At 43.6% G+C, this 22,657-nt stretch overlaps 2 protein-coding genes across 3 annotated transcripts; both read left to right on the top strand.

Moving 5' to 3' along the window:
- Positions 1-12,800: 12,800 nt before the first annotated feature.
- Positions 12,801-17,498, top strand: vsig8b (V-set and immunoglobulin domain containing 8b). Of its 2 annotated transcripts, none has more exons than XM_040019206.1 (8): positions 12,801-12,935; positions 13,213-13,292; positions 15,134-15,294; positions 15,423-15,621; positions 15,868-16,020; positions 16,136-16,258; positions 16,438-16,576; positions 16,666-17,498. In XM_040019206.1, exons 2-8 carry the CDS (start codon positions 13,220-13,222, stop codon positions 16,916-16,918), a joined length of 1,101 nt encoding a protein of 366 aa, XP_039875140.1. In that variant the 5' UTR covers positions 12,801-12,935; positions 13,213-13,219; the 3' UTR covers positions 16,919-17,498. The 2 variants fall into 2 exon arrangements, with proteins under 2 accessions (XP_039875140.1, XP_039875139.1); XM_040019205.1 differs by having other exon boundaries at positions 12,802-12,935; positions 13,198-13,292.
- A 131-nt stretch (positions 17,499-17,629) lies between these two features.
- Positions 17,630-22,275, top strand: LOC120726007. Its single transcript, XM_040019207.1, has one exon. The coding sequence runs from the start codon at positions 20,734-20,736 to the stop codon at positions 21,676-21,678; it is 945 nt and encodes a 314-aa protein (XP_039875141.1). The 5' UTR covers positions 17,630-20,733; the 3' UTR covers positions 21,679-22,275.
- The last annotated feature ends 382 nt before the right edge of the window (positions 22,276-22,657 follow it).

The following is a 22,657-nucleotide window of genomic DNA, read 5'->3' as shown; positions in this document are numbered from 1 at the left end:
CTCTTATTGTTAGCCCACATTGTTGTTTCTAATTTATCAGAACAGCACAGAGAAACTGCTCAGACCAGATGGTGCAGCTCACTTAATCTTTATCGAATTGTGTGCAATTCGGCATCTGTGTGTCTTAAAAAGCAATAGCTGGTGTCAAAACACTTTTTTTCTCTCCTTTCTCTCTTTTCTGCGGAAATGAGCTGCTCAGTTCCGAGTGGGCAATCTCACTCATCACACTTTCATCTGGAAAGCCCTGTGGGGGAGTGTACATGTATGTGAGAGAGTCCTGATCTTCACACAAGCGTAATGTGAGGCCATTCTATATATGTCATTTCTTCTTAACAAGCTCGTTTATAGATCATCAGTTAGAGCCAGGGTTAGGCTTGGTTCAGATTAAGGGCCATGGCGGACAAATGGATAGGCTTCTGATCAATATTTTATAATAGCAACGGATGAAATCATTATGTGTAATGGCAAAGGTTACTTTCTGTGTAACAAACTAAACAAACACAGAATTATCACCGGACTTGGCTTCTCTCCAGGCTTCCATTGTTAGCATCTTTAAGGTCACTGCTTTCATTTTACAAAGTGCAACTTCACCGTTTTGGGTCATTCCCACCATAATTATCAAAACAGCCACAGCTACTCTGAAAACAGCTCCAAAAACCTGTACCTGCATCAATCCAGGATTCTTCAGACATTTAAATCAGTTGTGTGGTTGCAGGCTAGATTTTCGATATTAATAGCATTTATTTGTATAGGGATAAGATAACATGAACCACACCACACGCCACAGCTTTTATAGGTTAGACTCATTTGCAATGCCCATCCCTAGATGAGCTTTTAAAATGCATACAACTGAGCAGCACTTACACTAGCGCTAGTAGGATTCACAAGTTATACACTAAACAAAAAACTGTATTCAGACAACTGCACAATGTGCAAACTGCAATGTAATACAGCACCAGAAGACAGGAAACAGTAGATCATTCATGATATCATTTAAATCGGTTTTAGTTGAAAACAACTCAATTCAGGAAGCCAAACCCAACCTCTGACTGGTAATGGATCAACATTTACATAGTCACATTTTAACTGCACATTCAGACAGTGCATTGTGTACCTCCTCACATACAGGAAGAAGCAGGAGCACAACCATGCTGGCACAGAGCGGGTTCGAGCCAGGAACCTTCTTGCTGTGAGGTGACAGTGCTAACAACTGTACCACTGGTGGTTTTAATGAAGTCGGAGAACACATGCAGAGCTTAATGCGCTGATGTCTTGTGATAACCCAGTCATAGTGGGTCCCACAAGCCAGTGTGTTCCTGGTGCTGGTCCCAAGCTTGGTTAAATGAGGAGGGCTGTGTCAGGAAGCATATCCCCTTTATTGTCATTGTACATTTACAATGAAATTGTGGAAATTGCTTGCTATCCATAATGAACACTGACCACTTCTGGTGCTGTTGGCCAACAGAGTACCAGTGGAAACTGTGCTACTGTTGGCCAAATGCAAATGGAGAGGAGCTGAGGTGTATCCTCTAGACAGAGGCAAGCAGACAAGGAGACTTGGTGGAATTACAAAGTACGGGAAAGTTTTCAAAGGAAGAGGTCAGCAAAGAAAAGTGGGATAATCGGGTAGATGAAGAAAGTAGAAAGACGTGCTGGGAGGCTAGGCATACAGCAAAGAGAGATGTGGCAAACGCTAATGAAAGGGCATATAGTGAGTTGTATGTTAGACTGGACACTAAGGAAGGAGAAATGGACCTGTATTAATTGGCTGCACAGAGAGATCGAGCTGGAAGGGATGTGCAGCAGATTATGGTGATTAAGGGTAGAGATGGAAATGTACTAAAGAGTGAAGAGAGTTCGTTGAGTAGGATGTAGGAGTAGGTTGAGAACGGGTCATTGGAATCTGCTCTGAGCCCTTTCTTGTTTGCAGTGGTGGTGGACAGATACCACAGGCAGATGAGGCCAGGCAGAATTGTCCGTGGACTGTGACGTTTGCAGACGACATGCTGTGATCTGTAGTGAAAGTAGGGAGCAAGTAGAAGAGAGCCTCAAGAGTTGGAGGTATACATTGCTGGGAAGAGGAATGACAGTCAGTGAAAGAGAGAGAGAGAGAAGTGGAAAGGTAAAGGAGTAAAAGTAGTGAAAATAGATGAGTTTAAATACCTGTGGCCAGACAAGGTAAAGAAAAGAGAGTGGGCGGAAACTAGAGTCTGGGTGATTTGTGACAGACTGAAAGGGAAGGTTTACAAGATGGTAGCACTAACAAGAAGACAGGTGGCAAAGCTGAAGATGTTTCAATTTTAACTGGCAGTGACCAGAATGAACACTGGTAGAAAGGAGTACATCAGAGGAGACAGAGTTGGAGAGGCAAGACTGAGATGGTTTGAACGTGTGCAGAGGAGTGATAGTGGATGAACTAAACATACAATGCTGGATATGAAGCTGCCAAGCAGGGAAAAAAGAGGAAGACTACAGAGAAGATTCATGGATGGAATGAAAGAGGACACACAGAGGGCTGGTGTGACAGAGGACGGTGATAGCGATAGTGAGGAATTTGCATTTTGCTGGTGAGCATTAGATGACAGGATTATGGTAATACCTATTTCATGTCTGTGGTAAAGTAGGTAGGTAAGTAATTTCCTGTCTCATAAATATCAAACCAAAGCCAGCAGTCAGTTAGCTGCTATGCACAAAGACTGACACCTCCAAAAAAAATCACCAATAAACACTTAATATCTTATTAGATCTGAAATCAAAGCGTAGGAGAAGAATTTGTGGATTTATGAGGGATTACTTTTGTTTTAGACTCTGAAGGCATGTAAGTTAATAGAGGGTGGCTGTCTGGTTAGGAGTTAGAGCAGGTTGTTCATTAATCACAGAGTTGGGGGTTTAATCTGCAGCTCCTCCTTTCCACATGTCAAAGTGTCCTTGGGCGAGAGAACGAACCCCAAATTGCTCCTGATGGTCAGGTCTTGCATGGTTCGTTGCCACTGATGGCATGTCCGTGTGTGTGTGTGTGTGTGTGTGTGTGTGTGTGTGTGTGTGTGTGTGTGTGTTAAGCTGTTATAATGTCTAAGGCCAAACTTGTTTTAGATCAAGTCTAAGATTGAATTTGTAATACGGAAGGTTAAGTTGCACAGAAGCAGTTTGTAGATGATAACAGTGGATAGAGTGTCCTACCAAATTGTGAAATATATGCATGAGCGCTTGTGTAATCGTTGCATGAGTCTTGTGTTTTCTAAAGCACGCTTGTATTACTACCAAGCAACCGAACAAAGCCGGGTTCACTCGTTTGTAGCTGTGACAGGGAACGAGGGCAAACAGCATCAAACGGATGCAAATTTTTCTCCTCAAACTGTTAGTTGTTTAACAGAAAATTGCCATTGCAGTTGTTTTCTCATTTTAAACATTTGCAGAATGTGTATATAAATCCATTCAAATGACATTCATTTCAGCAGAAAGCATTTTTTTTCCAAATGAATACATTTCTTTTCTTTATTTGACCCAGGGAAAGGGTGCACATGAAAGAAATTGAGGCCTGGTCGTATCTGCTGGGATGAGCCCAGGTCAGGTCAGTAAGGGATGATTTCATATGAATGCAGGCGCACACACACACAGAGGGGGCCGGTAAGAGACGGACAGGGCTGGTGAAAACTTTATGGATTTTTTGACAGTCCACCAATGCAACGGTCCACTGGGATTTTCACTGGAAGTATGCCTGGAGGCTAGTACACCACTGACTGAAGATACAACAGCATAACATCATTCTCAACAGCCTTCCTTCCAACACAGTTGTTATATGAGGCTGTTATTCGAGGAACATTTCCCTTAATTGGTCATTTTAGAGAAAAGGAAATTTCAGGATTAAAGTACATCATTATATCATAATTCCCCAGTGTGTGCGGGGAAAATGAGCTATCACAGAAGCAAAGAGGGCAGAGACAGATCTGAAGTTCTTTATCAGAGAATACGGTTTCCATCCTACTCCTGCAAGCGAGGCTTAGGGGACTCTGGTCTCTGTGGACTTTCTCTGTGTGCCAGACTTCACTGGGTTTAGCACAAGAAGCACAACTTATTGGATTATGGAGTCCAGCGTTTATGCTCATATTGCTAGAGGCTGTTAGTGTGTGTGTGCGCGCCATTGCTGTATGTGGGTGGGCAGCTTGTGAAGATAGAGATGGAACAGTAAATACACGACAAACTCCCGTTTACTTTCCCATTTTATAGGTGGGATTTCTTTATGGAGCCCTGCCTTTTCATGTTCACAGGTTAGCCGGTAAACAATCCAGAGGGGGGCCGTACTGTAAATGAAGCGGGACTGTTAAGGCTTTTCTTGTTTCACGTGGATTTAACCGCACCTGTCTAATTTCATTCCTCGAGAAGTTTTGTGTCTGCCTGGACAGGATAAGGTTTTTGGCACTCGTCCTCAGTTAGATAGACTCTGGGGCTGCTGATAGAATGCTGCATAATTGTGCACATGCAGATTTGCAGTGGAAGTGATTTACTGGCACACTCTCTGTGTCTGTGGTGCCTGTAATTGCTGTAGCATCGCATTGCATAAATGTTCTGTGTTTATGATGCCTGCTTGATAAATGAGTCCATAATTTTATCTAATAAATAGATCTATAAAATACTTTTGTTCTACTTGTAGAATGCCTTTTGTTTCATGGTTGATTCATCTTTTTTGTTTTCATGCTGTGCACTGTATCACTAGTTGATGCATAGATGGAACTGCATCCTTTTAGACTGCTATAAAAATTAGTTATATACCACAAGATTCCCAGTAAATCTCCAGTAAATCATCTTTATGGTTAATTGCTGTAATGTGCATTACATTCTATGATAACACAGTGAGTTATTGTATGTTTTGAAACTGCACTAATATCGTCTTAACGTATTAGCAGCGCTGTGCTCATTCTTAAATACAGTTCCCACAGTGTGACTAAGGCACGGGCATATCAGAGTAAAACAATGTTGCTAAGGAACTGACCTATGTCTATCTAGTTATGAAGAGAGTTATGGTGCTTATTCAATGTAGTAACCCTGCTCTGCTTTAACAGATTACAGCCTAGGTAGGGATTTTGTATCATTAAGGCTGAAGTTAATCCTAATCTTATTCTTTTTCTCTTTTGCTCTAAACCACTTTCTGCTTTATATCCTCTTTCAGTGTGTCATGACCTCGCTCACAGCTCCATAAAAGTTCAAATGCAGGGAAGACATAAGAAAAACACAACCAGAGGATGATTAGTGTAAGCAGCAGCAAGTGGGATTTTCCATATAAGATTAGCACAGAGACAGCGTGGCTAGGCCATGATCATAGTATCAAAATGTATCCAGATTTTCCCTACATTTTGATTCCATCTATCCCATTTCCTCAAATAGTTGGCAGTGGGAGGTGGTTTCAGGAAGTTGCTAGTAGATGCTTATGTGAAATTTATGTATATTTACTGCACGTATGGCACCAAGACAGATGTGGATTCACTGATTTGTTGCTAGCAATTGTTAGTATGAAATTGATCACAAAGAAAGTGAGTGTTTGTGGGGAGCACAAGGTTTCCAAATACCTTGCAGGTGAATGTTCTCTGTAAGTGGTTTGAGTCACTTTTTTAATGTTCACTATTTGCTTGGATAGCCAATGAATAGAATAGAATAGAATTCAACTTTATTGTCATTGCACATGCACAGGTACAGGGCAACGAAATGCAGTTTGCATCCATCCAGAAGTGCTTTAGTGATATAGATATATTACAATATATATTAGCAATAATATAGATATGTGAGTATATTACAGAAATGGGTCCATTATGGTATGTTATAATGTACACGGTATGAAGTATGTTGTGAATATTCTATAACTATAAGTATGTACAGGCTGTAGTGAGTACAAGCTATGTACAGGATATGAACAGGATATAAATATGAAAAACTATACAGAATATGAAATAAATAACTTTATAGAATCTGAGATATACAGCTATACAGAAATGGGAACTATGCAAGTTGTAAACAGTTGTAGGATTAAAGATTATCGAATGTACAGAATGATTATTTACACAGAGCTATACAGTAGTGCAGTTAAGATAAGTGAGGGTGTAGATAGTTTCTACAGAGGTGCTAGTGCTAGTGGTTGTGAGTGGTGGTTCAGTCCATGTTATTATTGTGTGTTTGAGGGTACAGTTGTCCATTGTGTGTGTGTGTAGGTGGTTGTGGGTGTGTGTATGTTCAGTCCATGAGTTTAACGTGGGTCAGATGTCAGGAGGCAGAGTTCAGGAGTCTGACAGCTGTGGGGAAGAAGCTGTTCCGGTACCTGGTGGTCTTAGTCCGGAGGCTCCTGTGGCGCCTCCCAGAGGGCAGGAGGGTGAAGAGTCCATGCGATGGGTGACTGGGGTCTTTGATGATTTTCCCAGCCCTTTTCAGACATCGCTTCCTGTAGATGTCTTTTATGGCAGGAAGTGGTGCTCCGGCGATGCGCTGGGCAGTTTTCACGACCCTCTGCAACGCCTTCCGGTCCGAGGCAGAGCAGTTCCCGTACCAGACTGTTATACAGTTGGTCAGGATGCTCTCGATGGTGCAGCGATAGAAGTTCACCAGGATGTCTGAGGACAGGTGGTTCTTCCTCAGAGTCCTCAAGAAGAAGAGGCGCTGGTGAGCCTTCTTGACCAGCTTGGAGCAGTTGGTCGTCCAGGTGAGATCCTCGGAGATGTGGACTCCCAGGAACTTGAAGCTGCTCACACGCTCCACAGCCGTCCCCTTAATGTGGATGGGTGGATGTGGGTCAGCATTCCTCCTGTAGTCCACGATGAGCTCCTTGGTCTTCTCGGTGTTAAGCAGCAGGTTGTTTGTGTCGCACCACTCAGCCAGACGATCCACCTCTTCCCTGTAGGCGGCCTCATCGTTGTCACTGATGAGGCCAATCACCGTGGTGTCATCTGCAAACTTAATGATGGTGTTGGAACCATCAGCAGGTCTGCAGTCGTGGGTGAAGAGGGAGTAGAGGAAAGGGCTCATCACACAGCCTTGTGGTACACCGGTGTTCATTGTGATGGTAGATGAGCAGTGGTTATCCAGCCGGACATGTTGGGGGCGGTTGGTCAGGAAGTCCAGTAACCATTTGCAGATGAGGGAACTGATGCCCAGGTCTGTCAGTTTCCTGATGAGTTGTGAGGGGTGGATTGTATTGAATGCTGAACTGAAGTCTATAAACAGCATTCTGGCGTAGGTGTTGTTGTTGTCCAGGTGTGAGAGGACAGAGTGCATTGCGATGGAGACTGCATCCTCTGTGCTCCTGTTCTGGCGGTATGCGAATTGGTGGGGGTCCAGGGTGGGGGGGAGACAGGATTTGAAGTGTGATAGGACCAGTCGCTCTAAGCACTTAGTGATGATGGGGGTGAGTGCTACTGGGCGGTAATCATTGAGGCAAGATGGGTTGGAGTTTTTGGGTATCGGGACGATGGAGGTGGATTTGAAGCAGGCCGGTACCACAGCGTGGGCCAAGGACAGATTGAATATGTCTGTGAGCACTCCTGCAAGCTCCCCAGAACACGCTCTGAGAACACGCCCGGGGATGCCATCAGGGCCTGCAGCCTTGTGGACATTGATCCTGCTCAGCACCGCTCCTACATCGGTGGGGGAGAGAGTCAGAGGTTGGTGGTCTGGCGTCATGTCTGCTTTGGTTGTGGTTGTGGGGTTCCCTCGCTCAAAACGAGCATAAAAGTTGTTGAGCTCGTTGAGGAAGGAGACATCAGAGGATGCGGGGGAGGGTTTGGTGGTCCTGTAGTCTGTGATGGTCTGGAGTCCTTGCCACATGCGTCGGGGGTTGGAGTTGGAGAAGTGTTCTTCTACCTTCTTTTTGTAATGGTGTTTGGCTTTTTTGATGCCCTTCTTTAGATTAGCCCTGGCTGTACTGTAGGCGTGTGCATCTCCTGACCTAAAGGCAGTGTTGCGGGCCTTCAGGAGGAGACGAACATCCCGGTTCATCCAAGGCTTCTGGTTGGGGTACATGGTGATCCGTTTCTGGGTGGTGACACTGTCTGTGGTTTTGGAGATGTAATCCAGTACAGATGAGGCGTACTGGTCCAGGTCTGTGTGGGTGAACATATTCCAGTCTGTGTTTTTAAATCTGTCCTGGAGCACTGCGTCTGTCCCCTCTGGCCACACTTTAATTGTCCTCACAGCAGGTTTCACACGTTGGATGAGTGGTGAATACCGAGGTGTGAGGAACAGGGAGAGATGGTCCGATTGTCCAATGTGGGGGAGGGGTGTGGCTTTGTAGGCTCCAGCCAGGTTGGAATACACATGGTCTAAAGTCTTGTCTCCTCTGGTGTGGCAGGAGACATGTTGGTGGAATCTGGGGAGGACTGTCTTTAAGTTGGTGTGGTTGAAGTCGCCAGCAACAATAAAAGCAGCCTCGGGGTGTTTATTCTGGTGTTTGTTAATGGCTGCAGAAAGTTCTTTCATGGCCAACCTAGCATTAGCGTCGGGGGGTATATACACGGCAGTGAGTATGATAGAAGTGAGTTCTCTGGGGAGATAATAAGGTCTGCATTTGACCATTAAAAACTCCGCATTAGGTGAGCAGTGACTCTCAGTAGTAGTGGAGTTCATGCACCAAGCATTGTTAATATAAATGCACAAACCTCCACCTCTGGTCTTGCCGGAGTCATCTGCTAGCCTGTCGGCTCGGTGTGTGTGGCGTCCTGCTAACTCGATAGCATTGTCCGGGCAGCTGTTGTTCAGCCATGTTTCGGTGAAAAACATGACATTTGAGTCCATAATCCGTCTGTTGTTAGTGATGGAGAGCCGTATCTCATCCATTTTGTTTGCCAGAGAACGGACATTGGCGACAAAAATACTGGGTAAAGGCAGCCGGTGTGGTGTTAGCTTTAGCTTAGCCCGTAGCCCTCCGCGCCTACCTCGCCTTTGTTTACGATCTCGGCGCCGTCTGCGTGCACTTCCGCCCGGCCGGGGAGAGTGGGCAGCCTCCGGTGTTCTGGAGATCTCTGGGATGAGTCGGAGATCGGCGATAAAACTGTTGGAGTTGTGAGTCCAGATGTCCAGAAGCTCTTGTCTGCTGTAGGTCAGCAACGCACAGCAATTCTGGACGAATAATCCGGTTAAAAGTAGATAAAAAACCGCTAAATAGCAGATTCTGGAGAGACACTGAGCCTCGCGTTGTTCACGCGCCACCATCTTGGATCTTGACAAGTGTTTGCAGACAAACTGGCATATTTCCATGCAAAGTACTGTCAACTTCAGCAACCAAAGCAATCACAAAGAGGTTTTTGGTATATCCCCTGATAGATTTCACCCAGCAACAGCCACCAAACTCCAGCAATCACTCACCGACCTCTTGGAGATTATAGATTTTTTGTTCTAGTGACTGGAGGTTTCCAGAGAATTGCCAGCTGGTTTCTAGGCCTGTATGACTGAGGCCTTAGGCAATGAAACACATGCACCACAGAAAGATATGCAGTACCACTGCACCGCCAGTACAGGTTGCAGAGGGCCATAACAAATGCAAGAGACATAAAAATAATGGTAATACTGTCTGCACCAGTTTCAAAATCATAAATATATGAGAATGAAAGCATAGCAGATAACTGATGGGATTTCATCGTGCTGTGTATAATGCCATTCAAGTACGCTCTGATGGTAGATATGCCCTTTCCTTAGTGAGTTACTTATTGAGAGGATGAATCACAGATGCTGGGAGGAATCCTTGCATTTCCCTTTTTATTATTTATTCGGCAGCATGGCACAAGGAAAGCATGCGGTGCTGGAGCAACAGGGGGAAAAAAACTGCTTGGAGAGCAGGACTAATCATGCCAGTTTCACAGCATAACAAGACAACAGTTAGAATTGGATGACGACTGGAAACCCTTAAAAGCAATGCTAGCTCTGGTCCCATTACTGCACAGCCTAACGAACACCAGCCGGGCTGTAGAGTGTATTTATGATCTGCAGGACATCTGCAAATACAGACTGATTGGTATAAAAGAAAAAGACCAAAAAAAAAAAATCAATTTCACTGTCAGAGTGGACATTTAATTGCTGAGTTTCAGGAGGTCATAAATAAAGTGTGTGGCCCAGATTGTGCTGGCTGTATTCCACTCACGTTGCTCTTTGAGGGGTTGAGTGACTGCTCCCCTCTGCCAGAAGCGCCATCCTTGTCCCAGTGGCGTTCCACCTTAAAAAGAGGAATATGTGTGCCCAACTGGCTCCCTGACATTGACACACCGTGAGTCACGCTGCTGTGCTATTTCAGTATGGCTGCTGGCAAGCCAAGCCTTTCTGTAGCCTCTCCCCTCCCTGCTTTGGTCATTTGTTTGCCTCCCCTGCTATGCTGTTTTCTTGTAATTTGGACATCTGTCAAGGTGGTTTGTTTGCAACCCTGTGGTGTGATTAGGCTACCTGTGCCAAATCTGGTAAGAGAGATGTGGGTTGAAGCGAGCCTTGGCTCTAAAGACAGAGCCACAGCATGGCTGCTCCACATCTACCAAGTTTAGCGGGATAATTACAAAAGCACTGGGCGATCAAGATGCTGTGAAAGAGATGCAACAAGTCGAGAACATTCAGGTCAGTGATCACAAATGTATTCATCATGCTTGTCTACACGGTCTCCTGCAGTGTTAATGGTGGTCTTGTCAGTGTCCTAGTACTGTCTGTTCGGTCCCGCCTCGCCCTGTCACACAGCTTGCTCAACTCGGAGCCAGTGCCAGAACCTCCTCTTACACCAGGGGGAGGAAGTGGGGCAATTAACCACCTGCTGATAAAGGAGCCATACCGCACAGCCTCACACATACCCCGATATTTGGTGGATCACTCATGGACACATTCAAACCCAGACTTATGGGTGTGGTGTCACTCAGGCGCACTGCGTGAAGCTCTAGCAGAAAGCTTGCAAACACACAGTAAGCACCAAATGAGAACAGGGTTGTGCTGATTTCAGATTTGCTTTCTGATCATGTTTCATACTGAGCGTTACTAATTTGTCCATCTCTTTAATGAACGTTATTGGCAGGATCACATTAACCCAGCACTTAAGTTTCCTAATGGTTAAGGTCACGCTCCGCGCTCACATCATACTGTACGATGTCATTCAGTCAGTACTGAATGATTCCAACGGCACATCTCACTTCATTGAAAAGATCTTTTTTTTTATTTTTACATCATTAGCCAGACAGATATATTGCATGTTAAAACAAATTAAATAAACCATAATGAGCCTCCATTATGCTTTTTCCTTATTTTCTGTGATATATTTGTTCTGTTACTCGTCCATGCTCATACACTATATTGCCAGAAGTGTTCGCTCATCTGCCTTCACAGGAATGCTCATCTTAATCCATAGGCTTTAATATGTCGTCGGACCACCCTTTGCAGCTATAATAGCTTCAACTCTCCTTTGAAGGCTGTCCTCAAGGTTTAGGAGTGTTTATGAGAATTTTTGACCATTCTTCCAGGTCAGACACTGATGTTGGATGAAAAGGTCTAGCTCACAGTCTCCACTCTAATTCATCCCAAAGCTGTTCTGTCAGGTTGAAATCAGGACTCTGTGCATGCCAGTCTAGTTATTCCACATTGACCTCGCTCATCCATGTTTTTATGGACCTTCCTTTGTGCACTGGTGTGCAGTCAGTGACCCATTCTTTCACAAATTCTTGTAGAAGTAGTCTGCACGCCCCGGTTGATTTCCTACACTTGTGGGCAGGGAAGTGATTTGAACACCTGAATTCAATTATTTGAATAGGTGAGTGAATACTTTTGGTAATATAGTGTATTAAACACGTGCAAACTTTCAAATAATAAGATCAGCTTTTGTGTATAAGGAACTTAGTGTGAGCCAACAGCTCAAGCTTTAGTCTAGAACATTTGGTTTCAGAAGGATTTTTTCGGTCTTAGAAGTCACTGAGGGTGGAAATTCCTAATATGGTCATTGCAGGCTGTGAGCACAGGACTGTGTACCTGCTGCTCAAACTTTCTGTTTACTAAGAGCATGCAATCAGAAGTAAGATGGCTCAAAGAAATGGGGAAAAAGCTAAAATAGCATTTTTCAGATGGTGGATGAACTGAGGAGCACCGGGATAAGAAAAATAACACATTTATGAACTGAAAATCATAAAAGATACCACAGTTGAGCCAGAAAAATAAAAGGAATTGATTTCTGGCCTAAATCAAAAAAATTTGTGTTTTGGTAAATCATTCATAGCTGATAAGCCATTTCAACCTCACTAACAGCATGAACGGCAGTGGCAGCTGCCGCACTGCGCTTTGCCGCTCTGTCACGTTAAGTTGTCTTTTAGTCCCAAATCAGCATGGATCTCACTATGTGCCCTGTGTGGCAGAGCAACAAAAACCAGTCAGTGTATGTTCATGGGAGTGTCAGGAAGACGGGTTACACAAGGACTGGCAACATTTTTTTCTGGCCCATTCAGACTTAAACAAGTATCATAACTTTCCTCTTACCTTAAAAATAAGCATACCACAAAGAACTCTACAGCATGCAGCAGACTTATCATACCGTAGTTTTAGGAAGAGAGAGAATTTGCATTGTTATGAAATAACAGATGATAGATGTGATAAATAGATGATAGATAAAACTGTGAAAAAAGCAAGAAAGTACATGTAGGTGTTTATTAAACTGTTTTCAGCCAAGACACACACAGAGACTGGAAACCTAAACTAGCAAAAGTCTCTTTTCACATTTTTTGATTATCTTTTATTCAAACAAGAAAAAATAAAAACAAGTATGAAGGGGGCTTGGCGTGTTTCCAAGTCTAGGAGTGGCCAACAGGTGCACTATGGACAGAGGGTGTGGCCATAGTTACTGCTCCTGAGTTTCACCCGAGGACAAAATAAGCCTGCTACACCTGTACTGTCACACCGGTTAGCCTTCAAGGACACACTTTTGTTGTGGATTGTGTCTTCACTTTAAGGTATGTCAGAGCTGTTATTTTTATTTCTTCCCTTTATAGCATTTATCGATCAACATTTGATTTTCTTGGTAGTTTGTACAGACAAACACACACACACACAAAATAAACCGTCACGACTGAGTTCTCAGGTGATGTAAGTTTATAGATAAACAACTAAGCAAAAGTGATAAAGGCTCTGGGGGAGAGGTAAATGATGGCAGACATCTTTGCTTTTTGATGCCAAATACAAGCCTTTAGATTAAAACTCTTATTTTCCTGATAGTGTGTTTGCTCTCAGGTTGAAAATGGAGCCAGCATTCACGAGCGTCAGGCTAAAGGTGGCTGTGCTGTTTCTGGTGACAATTCAGCTAAGAACAGGTGAGTGTGGGGTTTTTCTTTCTTTTTGATTACATCTAAGGAGTTTGTTTCAGGTTTCTGAGCATGTTGAATCAGGGAACACAATGATCACGAGCAGAAGAGTTGTTTTTCTTAGGAATTCTGAACCTGAATCTGATTTGTGATCCACACAGCAGATACAGTTCACTGTAACTCAGCTGATGATCTGACCATTTCACGTACTCACTGAAGGGTGCGTTTGTAGTGGGGATGGCTGAGAAGCACCCTGCATATCATTCATACCTTAAATTATTGTGGCTGAGGGTCAAACAGCTATGTGCATTTGCAAAGCGCGACCCTGATGGATTTTATTGTGACCAGGGGAGTAATTAGCCTCAGGCCCCCATCCAAGCTGTCTGTATTAAATATAAGAGCAACATAAAAATGCAAAAAAAAAAAAAAAATTACATCAAATACGCCCAGAAAAAACCCTCAAACCTCAACGTCCCCTTCATTATTCAGATAATGCTTCCTAATTAGACCAAAAGTTCACCGCCTTATATAAAGAGCCATGACTGATTCTTTCGGCTCTATCGTGACTATTTGAGGAAAGCACCTGGGCGTGTGCATTTCCATTCACAGGAGAAATAAACAACATTAATGATGGCAGTATTCCAACCATCATTTTATTTACGATGAGCGACATCCAGGGTTTAGCATTGTACATGGCAATTCCTTTAAATTCCTCTGCATCATTGATGTAAACACTTCTACTTCTGCTTCTGCTGTTATGACGAGTCAAAAAATTATTCCAGAGAAGAAGTAGGGGTGAGCAGGAGGAAACACACACAAAACAAAACAAAGACAAAAACTGTGAGGAACCTTTGTATTTGCCAATGAGGGGAGGGCACAGGGATGTGCATGTTTGTACTGAGCTCAGTGGCTGAACCTACTGGCAAGTTAGCTCAGTGGCCTCTTCACGTGGAAATCGCATCTTCTTTAGATCCCAGTGTTTTGCCCTTGGGGGGTGCTGGGAGTTGGGGAGGGCGGCTTTCACGGTGTAAACATTTGACTGACTAATTTGTTTTTTTCCACACTCACTTCATCACATCTGCCATTGTATACGCTTTCATAAATACCCCTGACATCCTCTGCTTTGTTGTGGTGCCACTAAAGTGCATTCCGAGTGCTTTCACAGGGTTATAGTGGATTTAATGATGAGCGATGTCAAAACAGAGGCTGATTTGATTTGAGCTCCATTTAGATATTTTCTGAAGGTTGGACACCCGAACGAAGGGGGAGGGATGGCGAGAAGATAGAGTCGAACATTATCGAGATAAATAACTCTGATCTGTTGAAATGTGTCACCACGCTATCAGTGTTGACTCTGGCAACAGTTGAATAAAAATCTAAGGCCAAAAAGAGTGAGTTAGCGGGGAGTGTGTGTCAACTCAGAGACTGCTCGTAACTAGCTCATGTGTTCAGCTTTCATCATTATTTGCCGATATATTTCAGACAATTAATAAGCCTTCAGAGTTTAATAAGTTAAATTTAATATGCAACCCCAACCCAAAAATCAAAATAAACTTTTACTTTAATTCATGTCCAAGCCCTCAAAATCTTCAGTTTGACTTAAAAGGCCTATTAGTCTCACATCAGCACTTCTTCTCCTCCCTGAGACGGCACAGGAGCGCAGGCCCAGAGCTTGAATGCCATTAAGTGGGAGAAATATTAATACGTTTGAGAGCGAAATTCATTTTATTTTGTCTTCTTTCTGTCTCTTAACTTGGGTACACGACTGTAAGAATCCAATGGAGAAAGAAAGCATTGTTCTAAGTTAGACGGAGCTTAATAGAATTTTTGGTTTCATCCCATGTTAACAGAGGCGATGCAGATAACATCCACGGGGCCGCAGACCATTCAGTATGCAACGGGAACGACTGTTAAACTGGGATGCACCTATACTCCAGCCGCAGCAGACACAGGATCGCTGGATATTGAGTGGTCCAACGTCAGTCCAGACATGACACAGAAGGACACAGTGGTATGTTGCATGTGTGATGACAGAGAGGAATTATAGAAAGACAGAGAAAATATTGCATTTAGGCTCAGTTAGCTGGAAAACCTGAATCAAAAAATAAGACATTACTCAGTGCAAATCTTGCCTCTCAGATCTTATCATATTCAGGTGGCCAGACCCACTACACGGACAACAGCGTCTCCAAAAGGTTCAGTTTTACAGGGAACCCCGACCAGGGAGATGCTTCAATCTCTATCACTGGTGTGACAGTCTCAGACACCGCCACATACCAGTGTAAAGTCAAGAAGCTCCCAGGCATTGACATGAGAAAAATCACACTGGTTGTGTTGGGTGAGGACAAATTGCTTTTTTTGTTTTGCTTCTTTCTTTCTTTTTAACCGGTCTAACTTGTTTCATTTCTCAGCCGTCTGCTTTTAAATGTGCTCTTTCACATGGAATGCAAAGGCTCCTCCATTCTTTCTGTCTCAGTAGATTACCTCACTGCAGCCATACCCAGATGCTTCAGTGTTGAATCAGAGCATTGCACTAAAATAGTTTTTGTGCCATATGGGTTGTTTCTTTCTTTTTTTTCATTAGTTCCCCCATCAACGCCAAAGTGTTGGGTTGAAGGTGGTGAGGAGAAAGGAAGCACAGTCTCCCTCCGCTGCGTATCCCGTCAAGGATCCTCACCCATCAGCTATGTGTGGACGAGAGAAAACGGAGCTGCAATTCCATCCACTGCTACTCAAAGTAAGCAACTTAGCACCAGGATGCCTTTTTCTAAGAATGCTCTTCTCTAAACACTAATGCGGCTGTGTTTGTGTAGGTAATGTGCTTGTACTCAGTGCTGTCTTCTTTCATTAAGACCAACAGAGTGGGGAGCTTCTGATAAAGAACCATACAGACAGCAACACTGGAACTTATGTCTGCGAGGCAGCAAACGCTGTGGGCAAAGGGCAGTGTAAATACGTACTGCGTGCATACAACCGTAAGTCTACAATATCATCATCTTATTTTCAGTTTAACAGCTCTGAACACTCATATCCTGAAGGTACCTTTTTTGACTTGCTTTTATGCAAAATCACATATAATCCTCTTGTTGGATTTGGAATTCAAGAAGGTGAGCTGCACACGTTTGATTTCTAAGCAATACATTGCCTCTTCCAGCTACCAATAAAGCAGGTGTGATAGCTGGCGCTGTGATAGGCGCTCTGCTGCTTCTGCTGCTCCTCCTGCTTCTCATCTGGCTTCTCATCTGCTGCTGCCACAAGCGTCGCTACCAGAAGGAGGTCGCGAATGAAATAAGGTATTTTATGGCCGTTTGAGGCATCTGTCAAACGATCTCAGATCGGTGCAGCAGCTTAACTGAGAACCTGCGTGACTCTGCTTTCCCAGGGAGGATGCGCAGGCCCCGGAGAGCAGGCCCCCGAGCAGGAACTCCAGTATGCACTCCAGCCGGCACTCCAGCCTCCGCTCGGTGATGGGATACCGCACTCACCAAGGCGTCATCTACAGTTCCATAAGGGGCAATCTGCCTACAGTCAATGAATCGGGCCCAATCTTCACAAATGGAAGCAATGGGTCGACCACAGGCGGGGAGATACCCGCTCACCTCACATATGACCCTAAATATGGATACGCCGTGTGACCACAAACCTCAAGCCTAACAGGCTCTTAATTTTATTTTTAGTGCTCAACTACACTTTATGATAAAAAAAAAAAGACTCAACACCTTTTAAATAATATTCTGTGTCTGAAGTATATAAGGGCCAAGAGGTGCAATAATATATACATGTTTTTTAAACCAGGGAACAATGGGAGTGTTTGCATAGCTACTGACTCATAAAATCCTACCCTCATGTGACATATTATATGTATCAGCTGACTTTCATGAAGCACTTTAGCACATCACTGCTAGTGTAAAGCAAACACAAGAACAGGTTTTCATAATCACAAATAAGATTTGCTTTGTTTTTTTTAAATTTTTAAAACTGTATGTAAAATGTATATAGCAATTATTTTTTATTATGGTGCTTTTTTTCCTTCTTGTTATTTTTTTTTATTTTGTACAGTTTAATGTTTTAATTGGCAAGTCAAGGCGAACAATAAATGTAAATGGCATTCGGGTGTTTGTGTTGTCGGTCCACATGGGTCACATGTGTACAAATGTAACTTAATTAGAGAGATTAACGAATGAAGAATCCATTAAAATAAATATCTAGTGCAAAGTTCTTGTTTAAAAAAAACCCTCAAAATCTTGGTCATTTAATATGCTCGATGTGTTCTCACAGCTTTCACAGTTGCTGCTATTTTCAGGGGTGTAAGTGGCTCGATAATTGGGGACACTTTAGAATAGTTAGCTTTACCTCTGACCCTCTTTATGTCAGTTTGCCTTCTGGTAAAAAAAATATATATAATAATTTGTAGAGCAAAACGAAGCAGAATTGCCTCGTTCATGTCCTGTGCAGGGATGCATGTCTGATCTTTTTGGGGAGGGGGTAGGAAGAAGGTAAACTAGCTCTTAGTCTAACTTTGGAGGTACTGACCTGCAGCTGACACCTTCAGTAAGCAGAGTCAGCACTGTGCCTGCAGCCCCACCTCTCTTTTGAAGAGAGGTGGGGCTGTAGGCACATCTCCTCCTGATCCCATCTTCAAAAGGTGCGTATATTGAATGAATACAAGCTGCTGGTAGTGGTGTGGCTTGGTCAGTAATTCTGTTTCCAGTCCCCTTCAGGGCAAGGGGCACCCCATCCCAACCCACCACACAGCTACACCAACAGACTCGCATAACACAGTGTTTAATGTGCCTCTGCTGTGCTTGACTTTGTCGTTTGTTTGCTTCCCAAGAAGACAAACACATCCTCTGTGGGTCCGTGTTAATGTCTGTGACTTTCTGTTTGCTCTAACCAGTATTTTTTCCCCCTTTCTTTCCCAGTAAATGTACATCCGTCAAGCTTTCTCATGTGCTCACACGTTAGCCTGTCCTTTGATCCATGCAAGAAGCAGGAAAACGGATACAATAATTAATTACAAATACTGTTCTGGAAGCCTCGTTGGAAAATCGCAGTCTTGCTTTGGAGGGCAGAAGTTTTAACAGGGTTGGCATAGTAAAAAATATTTTATTATTATTATTTTTAGAAAAAAGAAAAGGCTACCACCGCAGTCTGCTTTCAAAGAGCTTTTGTATGGAAAACTGCTTTTTAATGCTCTTGTGCAACAAAAAGGCAGAATCTGTCCTTGAAATTTGGCTTAAGGTGATTTTTTTTTTTATAAAGAAAAGTGTGACTGCAGATTGTTGGGAAAGCCATACTGTGTGCTTATGAAATCAGCATCTTGCTTGTTTTGACTGGATAAATGGAGTAAACAAGAAATCTAAATAGAGTTGAACTATAATTTAAGTCAGCACCTCATTAAAAAGAAAGTTGGGGTGCTCCACAGCACAAGCTAAAGTGATAAGGTGCTGCATGAGCACGGCTTGTGAAGGTGACTTAAAGGTGATTTGCTGTTCTTATCAGGTAAATGGGCGTGTGGGCGGTTTGGTGTTTGTAAATATGTGGCGGACAGCAGGAATAAGTATTTGCATGCGGCGCGTGTTGGATTGTGGTTTGTGGATTGGCTGAGCTGCTGTGCTGCACTGACAGACGTACAGTAAAGTCATTGGATATCAATATGCACTGCTCAAAAAAAAATGGAAGGACTTTTTAATCAGAGTGCAGCCTCAAGTCAATTAAACTTGTGGGATATTGATCTGGTCAGTTAAGTCGCAGAGGGGGTTGTTAATCAGTTTCAGCTGCTTTGTTGGTCATGAAATGAAACGAGAGGGGCAACAATGAGACAATACCCAAAGGTACAGGAATTTTTCCCAGAACCAGTTTTACAGGTGGAGGCCACTGACATTTTTCCTTCCTCGTCTTTTCTGACTGTTTTTTCACTAGTTTTGAATTTGAAGTCAGCGTTATTATTGGCAGCATGAGGTGCCAAGGTTTGCTGTGTCTCCCAGCACAGTCTCAAGAGAATGGAGGAGATTCTTTGAGACAGCCAGTTACTTAAGGAGAGCTGGACAGGGTCATAAAAGGTTCTTCCCGTATCAGTAGGACTGGTATCTGGAGGAATAGCATGGGCACTGCCAGAGCTAAAAAATGGCCTCCAGCAGGCTGCTGGTGTGAATGTCTCTTACCAAACAACCAGAAATAGGCTTCATGATGCCCAGTACTGTGCAGCTCGATTGGAATTTCCCATAGAATCCCAGAATTGGCAGGTCCACCGCTGGCACCCTGTGCTTTTCACGAATGAGAGTAGGTTCACCCTGAGTACTTGTGACAGACATGAAAAAGTCTTGATAAGCTGTGGAGAATGTTATGCTGCCTGTAACATCATTAGTTTAGTGATGGTTCAGTGATGGTTTGGGAAGGCATTTCAATCAGGGACACACAGACCTCTACAAGCTTGACAACAGCGCCCTAACTGCCTTTAGGTATCAGGATTAAAGTTCCTTCGGGTGATGTGATGACAGTATGCAGGCAGTTCTATGACAATGAAAGAATTGATACCCCTGAATGGATGTAAATCTCTGGACAATTGTGTTTTGGTCCATCCAATGCTGCCAGGTTGCAGCTCAGACTGTCCAGAAGCTCATCGATTCCCATTGAGATCTGATGTTTTCAAATTGTCCCTTTATTTATTTATTTATTTTTTTGATCTGTGTATAATGAGCACATATCCTGTCCACCTCATGTCAATGCAAACCAGCTGTCGCCACTACCTGTGGTCAGGGATGATGCAAATTGTACCCAATGTGAACATATAAATCCCCATGAAAAGAAAACTTAGATCCAAGACTTTCACCTTGCGTGTGCATCCTGCAGACAACTCCAGGCAAGGATTAATGCTTGAATAAACAAAACAAAACAAAGGATTCCTCAGCTGCTACCAAAGTTATTGAGCCAGACCGGGTATTGTCACGACTAACAGGCAAAGGGAACGTAAGCAGAAACCTTCAGTTGGATTCACGGCAATAAAAAACACAATATCTGACCCAGGTGAGCTTCGCTAGTGTAGGAATTTCCTACACTAATTACTCTAACCTTCTTACCTCACTTGTTCGCTTTGCATGTGACCACCTTAAATTTCAGAATTGGCATAAAATTCAAACATTGACCAAAGATTTTAATTGGGCCTGTTTGTATCTGTTTAATGAATTTCAAATGCTGAATGTGTGAATCTTTTCCTCGGGCCCTTCTGACAAGCTATGACTGATTCAATTCTGTGACAGAAATGAAGAATCATCTGATTTTGGAGTGTGTGTATATAATTTATTATTCCTCTTCCCCCCTTCTTGTCATCTCTTTGAACGCAGCAAAACCAAAGCACTTCAGAAGCCCACACAGACTGCTGAGTGTTGCACGGAGACTTAAAGACTACGGTATCCTTGTTAAAGTTTAAGGCACAGAAGAGTTTGGGGTTATGCTTGTGTTAATTAAATATCCCCTCTGGGTAATGACGGGTGTGCTGGGCATCACCACTGTCTTTTTTAATTCCTATATCTCTTTGATGAGTGTGTTGAACTACAAGGAGAAAAAGCAGTGGACGCCTTGTGAAACTATCACCATGGCTCTGTCGGTGGCCAGTATTGCTCACCAGATGACTTGCTACTTCTGGATGACCATGGATGAGGTGGACAGTAACTGCCAGATTGCCCAGATAGGCTACGCTATCCTGCTGGTGCTTACCTTCAGCTTCAAGTTCATCATCATGTGGAACAGCAGCTTTCTCACTTTCTACTACAGCACCAAACTGGTTCACGAACCCAACCACTGCTACACACACGCCCAAGATGTCATCGTCAAGCACGTGACCATAGCTGTGATTCTCATCCCTCTGTTTGGTTTTGCCACCTGTTTGCCAAAGCTTGTGTTGTTTAACGCTGGCAACGCAGCTAGCAGCACTGCTGGAAACGCGGTTGGCAACATCACCTACAAAGCAAATGGAGACTGTGGACTTGTATTCTCTGACACCACTTCTGTGAAGGTTTATGAAGTCATGTACTTGCTCCTCTCTGATGTATTTCCAGGGGTGGTCATGGTGAAATGCTGCATCTCCATCTCTGTTCACCTGGCCATCCATCTCCAGCACATGAAAGCTAGCACCAATGGAACCCACCCTCCAAAGCTGGGCACTCAGATAAGGGTCATCAAAATGGCTCTTGGTCTAGTGGCCAACTTCCTTGTCCTGCTCGTGGTTGACCTGTATGTCAACTACAAAATTGTGGTGCACCAAGAGAGCACCCTCTCTCTCACAATCTTTTTCACATCGCTCTACACGACCGTTGCTGCCGTGGTGCTCATCTACGGCAAGAGGACTCTTTGGAAAACGCTGATACATGATTTTAACTTCTGGCTTAGTGAATAACTGTATTTGTCTTGTCTGAAGGTGCCCGAACAAAAGACTCAAGCCAGCCTTCCTTCAAAAGTTAAAAACTGGGGGACAAAAAAAAAAAAGCCAATTTGCTTTCTGCTGGAGGTCTTTGTGCTGAAATCAATTGGTCATTGTCTGAACTTATTAAAAAACTTTGAAGTATTCTTTTATCTTTTGTGCTAGCAATTTCAGTAATGACTACTGTCCTGCTGCATCACCATTAATTACAGTTTCTTGCATCAGAATGGGATTTTAGCTGTGCTGGCCACTTAGAGCTCTGCAAGTGAACGCACACCGGGGCCATATAACCAGCTGACCAGGCCAGTACCTATGAATATTAATATTTCAGTAGTACAAATAATAAGTTAGGCCTGTAAAACAGATCCCAAAGCATGCGTGCTTAGACATGATGTAACTCGGGGCCCATCTGAAAACGTTAAAAAATACATGTGACTGAGGTAAGAGTACAGAGCATATTAATAAAACAGGAACGTATGCAGAACCTGGCTTTAAGAGTTTTCCCCCCCTCACTCAGGTTGCAGATAGTTTAAGCTGCACACAGGGACTGGAGTAACCTGCACGTTAGCTGGAAGGATGCCAGGCCAAATCCCCGCACCATATGAGGGGGAAAAAAAAACACAAACCTGATGAAGAGAAGCCCCCCCCCAACATCCTCCTTTTTAGTATATGTGTTCGCTGGCCCTCGACAGAATCGTGTATACCTGCACTCGACAGCTCCCAGGTGTGACTTTATGTAGCTGTTGCTGAGAGTGTGGATATGAAGCTGGTGTTCCTGAAAAGTGCACTCATGCCCAGCAAACCTACTCTGAGTAAATAGAGGGGCTTTTTTATAAAAAGGAAAAAATGAAAAAAAAATGCAGCAGACCTCCTTGCAATGCTACATTAGTTCACACCCTCTGGCACCACCTAGTGAGGTTCAAAGCAGAGATACAATAGTGCAGCTAATCCCACT

Source organism: Simochromis diagramma, unplaced genomic scaffold (genome assembly GCF_900408965.1).
Source record: "Simochromis diagramma unplaced genomic scaffold, fSimDia1.1 OVJJ01000822.1, whole genome shotgun sequence".
Classification (NCBI taxonomy): domain Eukaryota; kingdom Metazoa; phylum Chordata; class Actinopteri; order Cichliformes; family Cichlidae; genus Simochromis; species Simochromis diagramma.
This window is presented reverse-complemented; position numbering and strand designations above follow the sequence as displayed.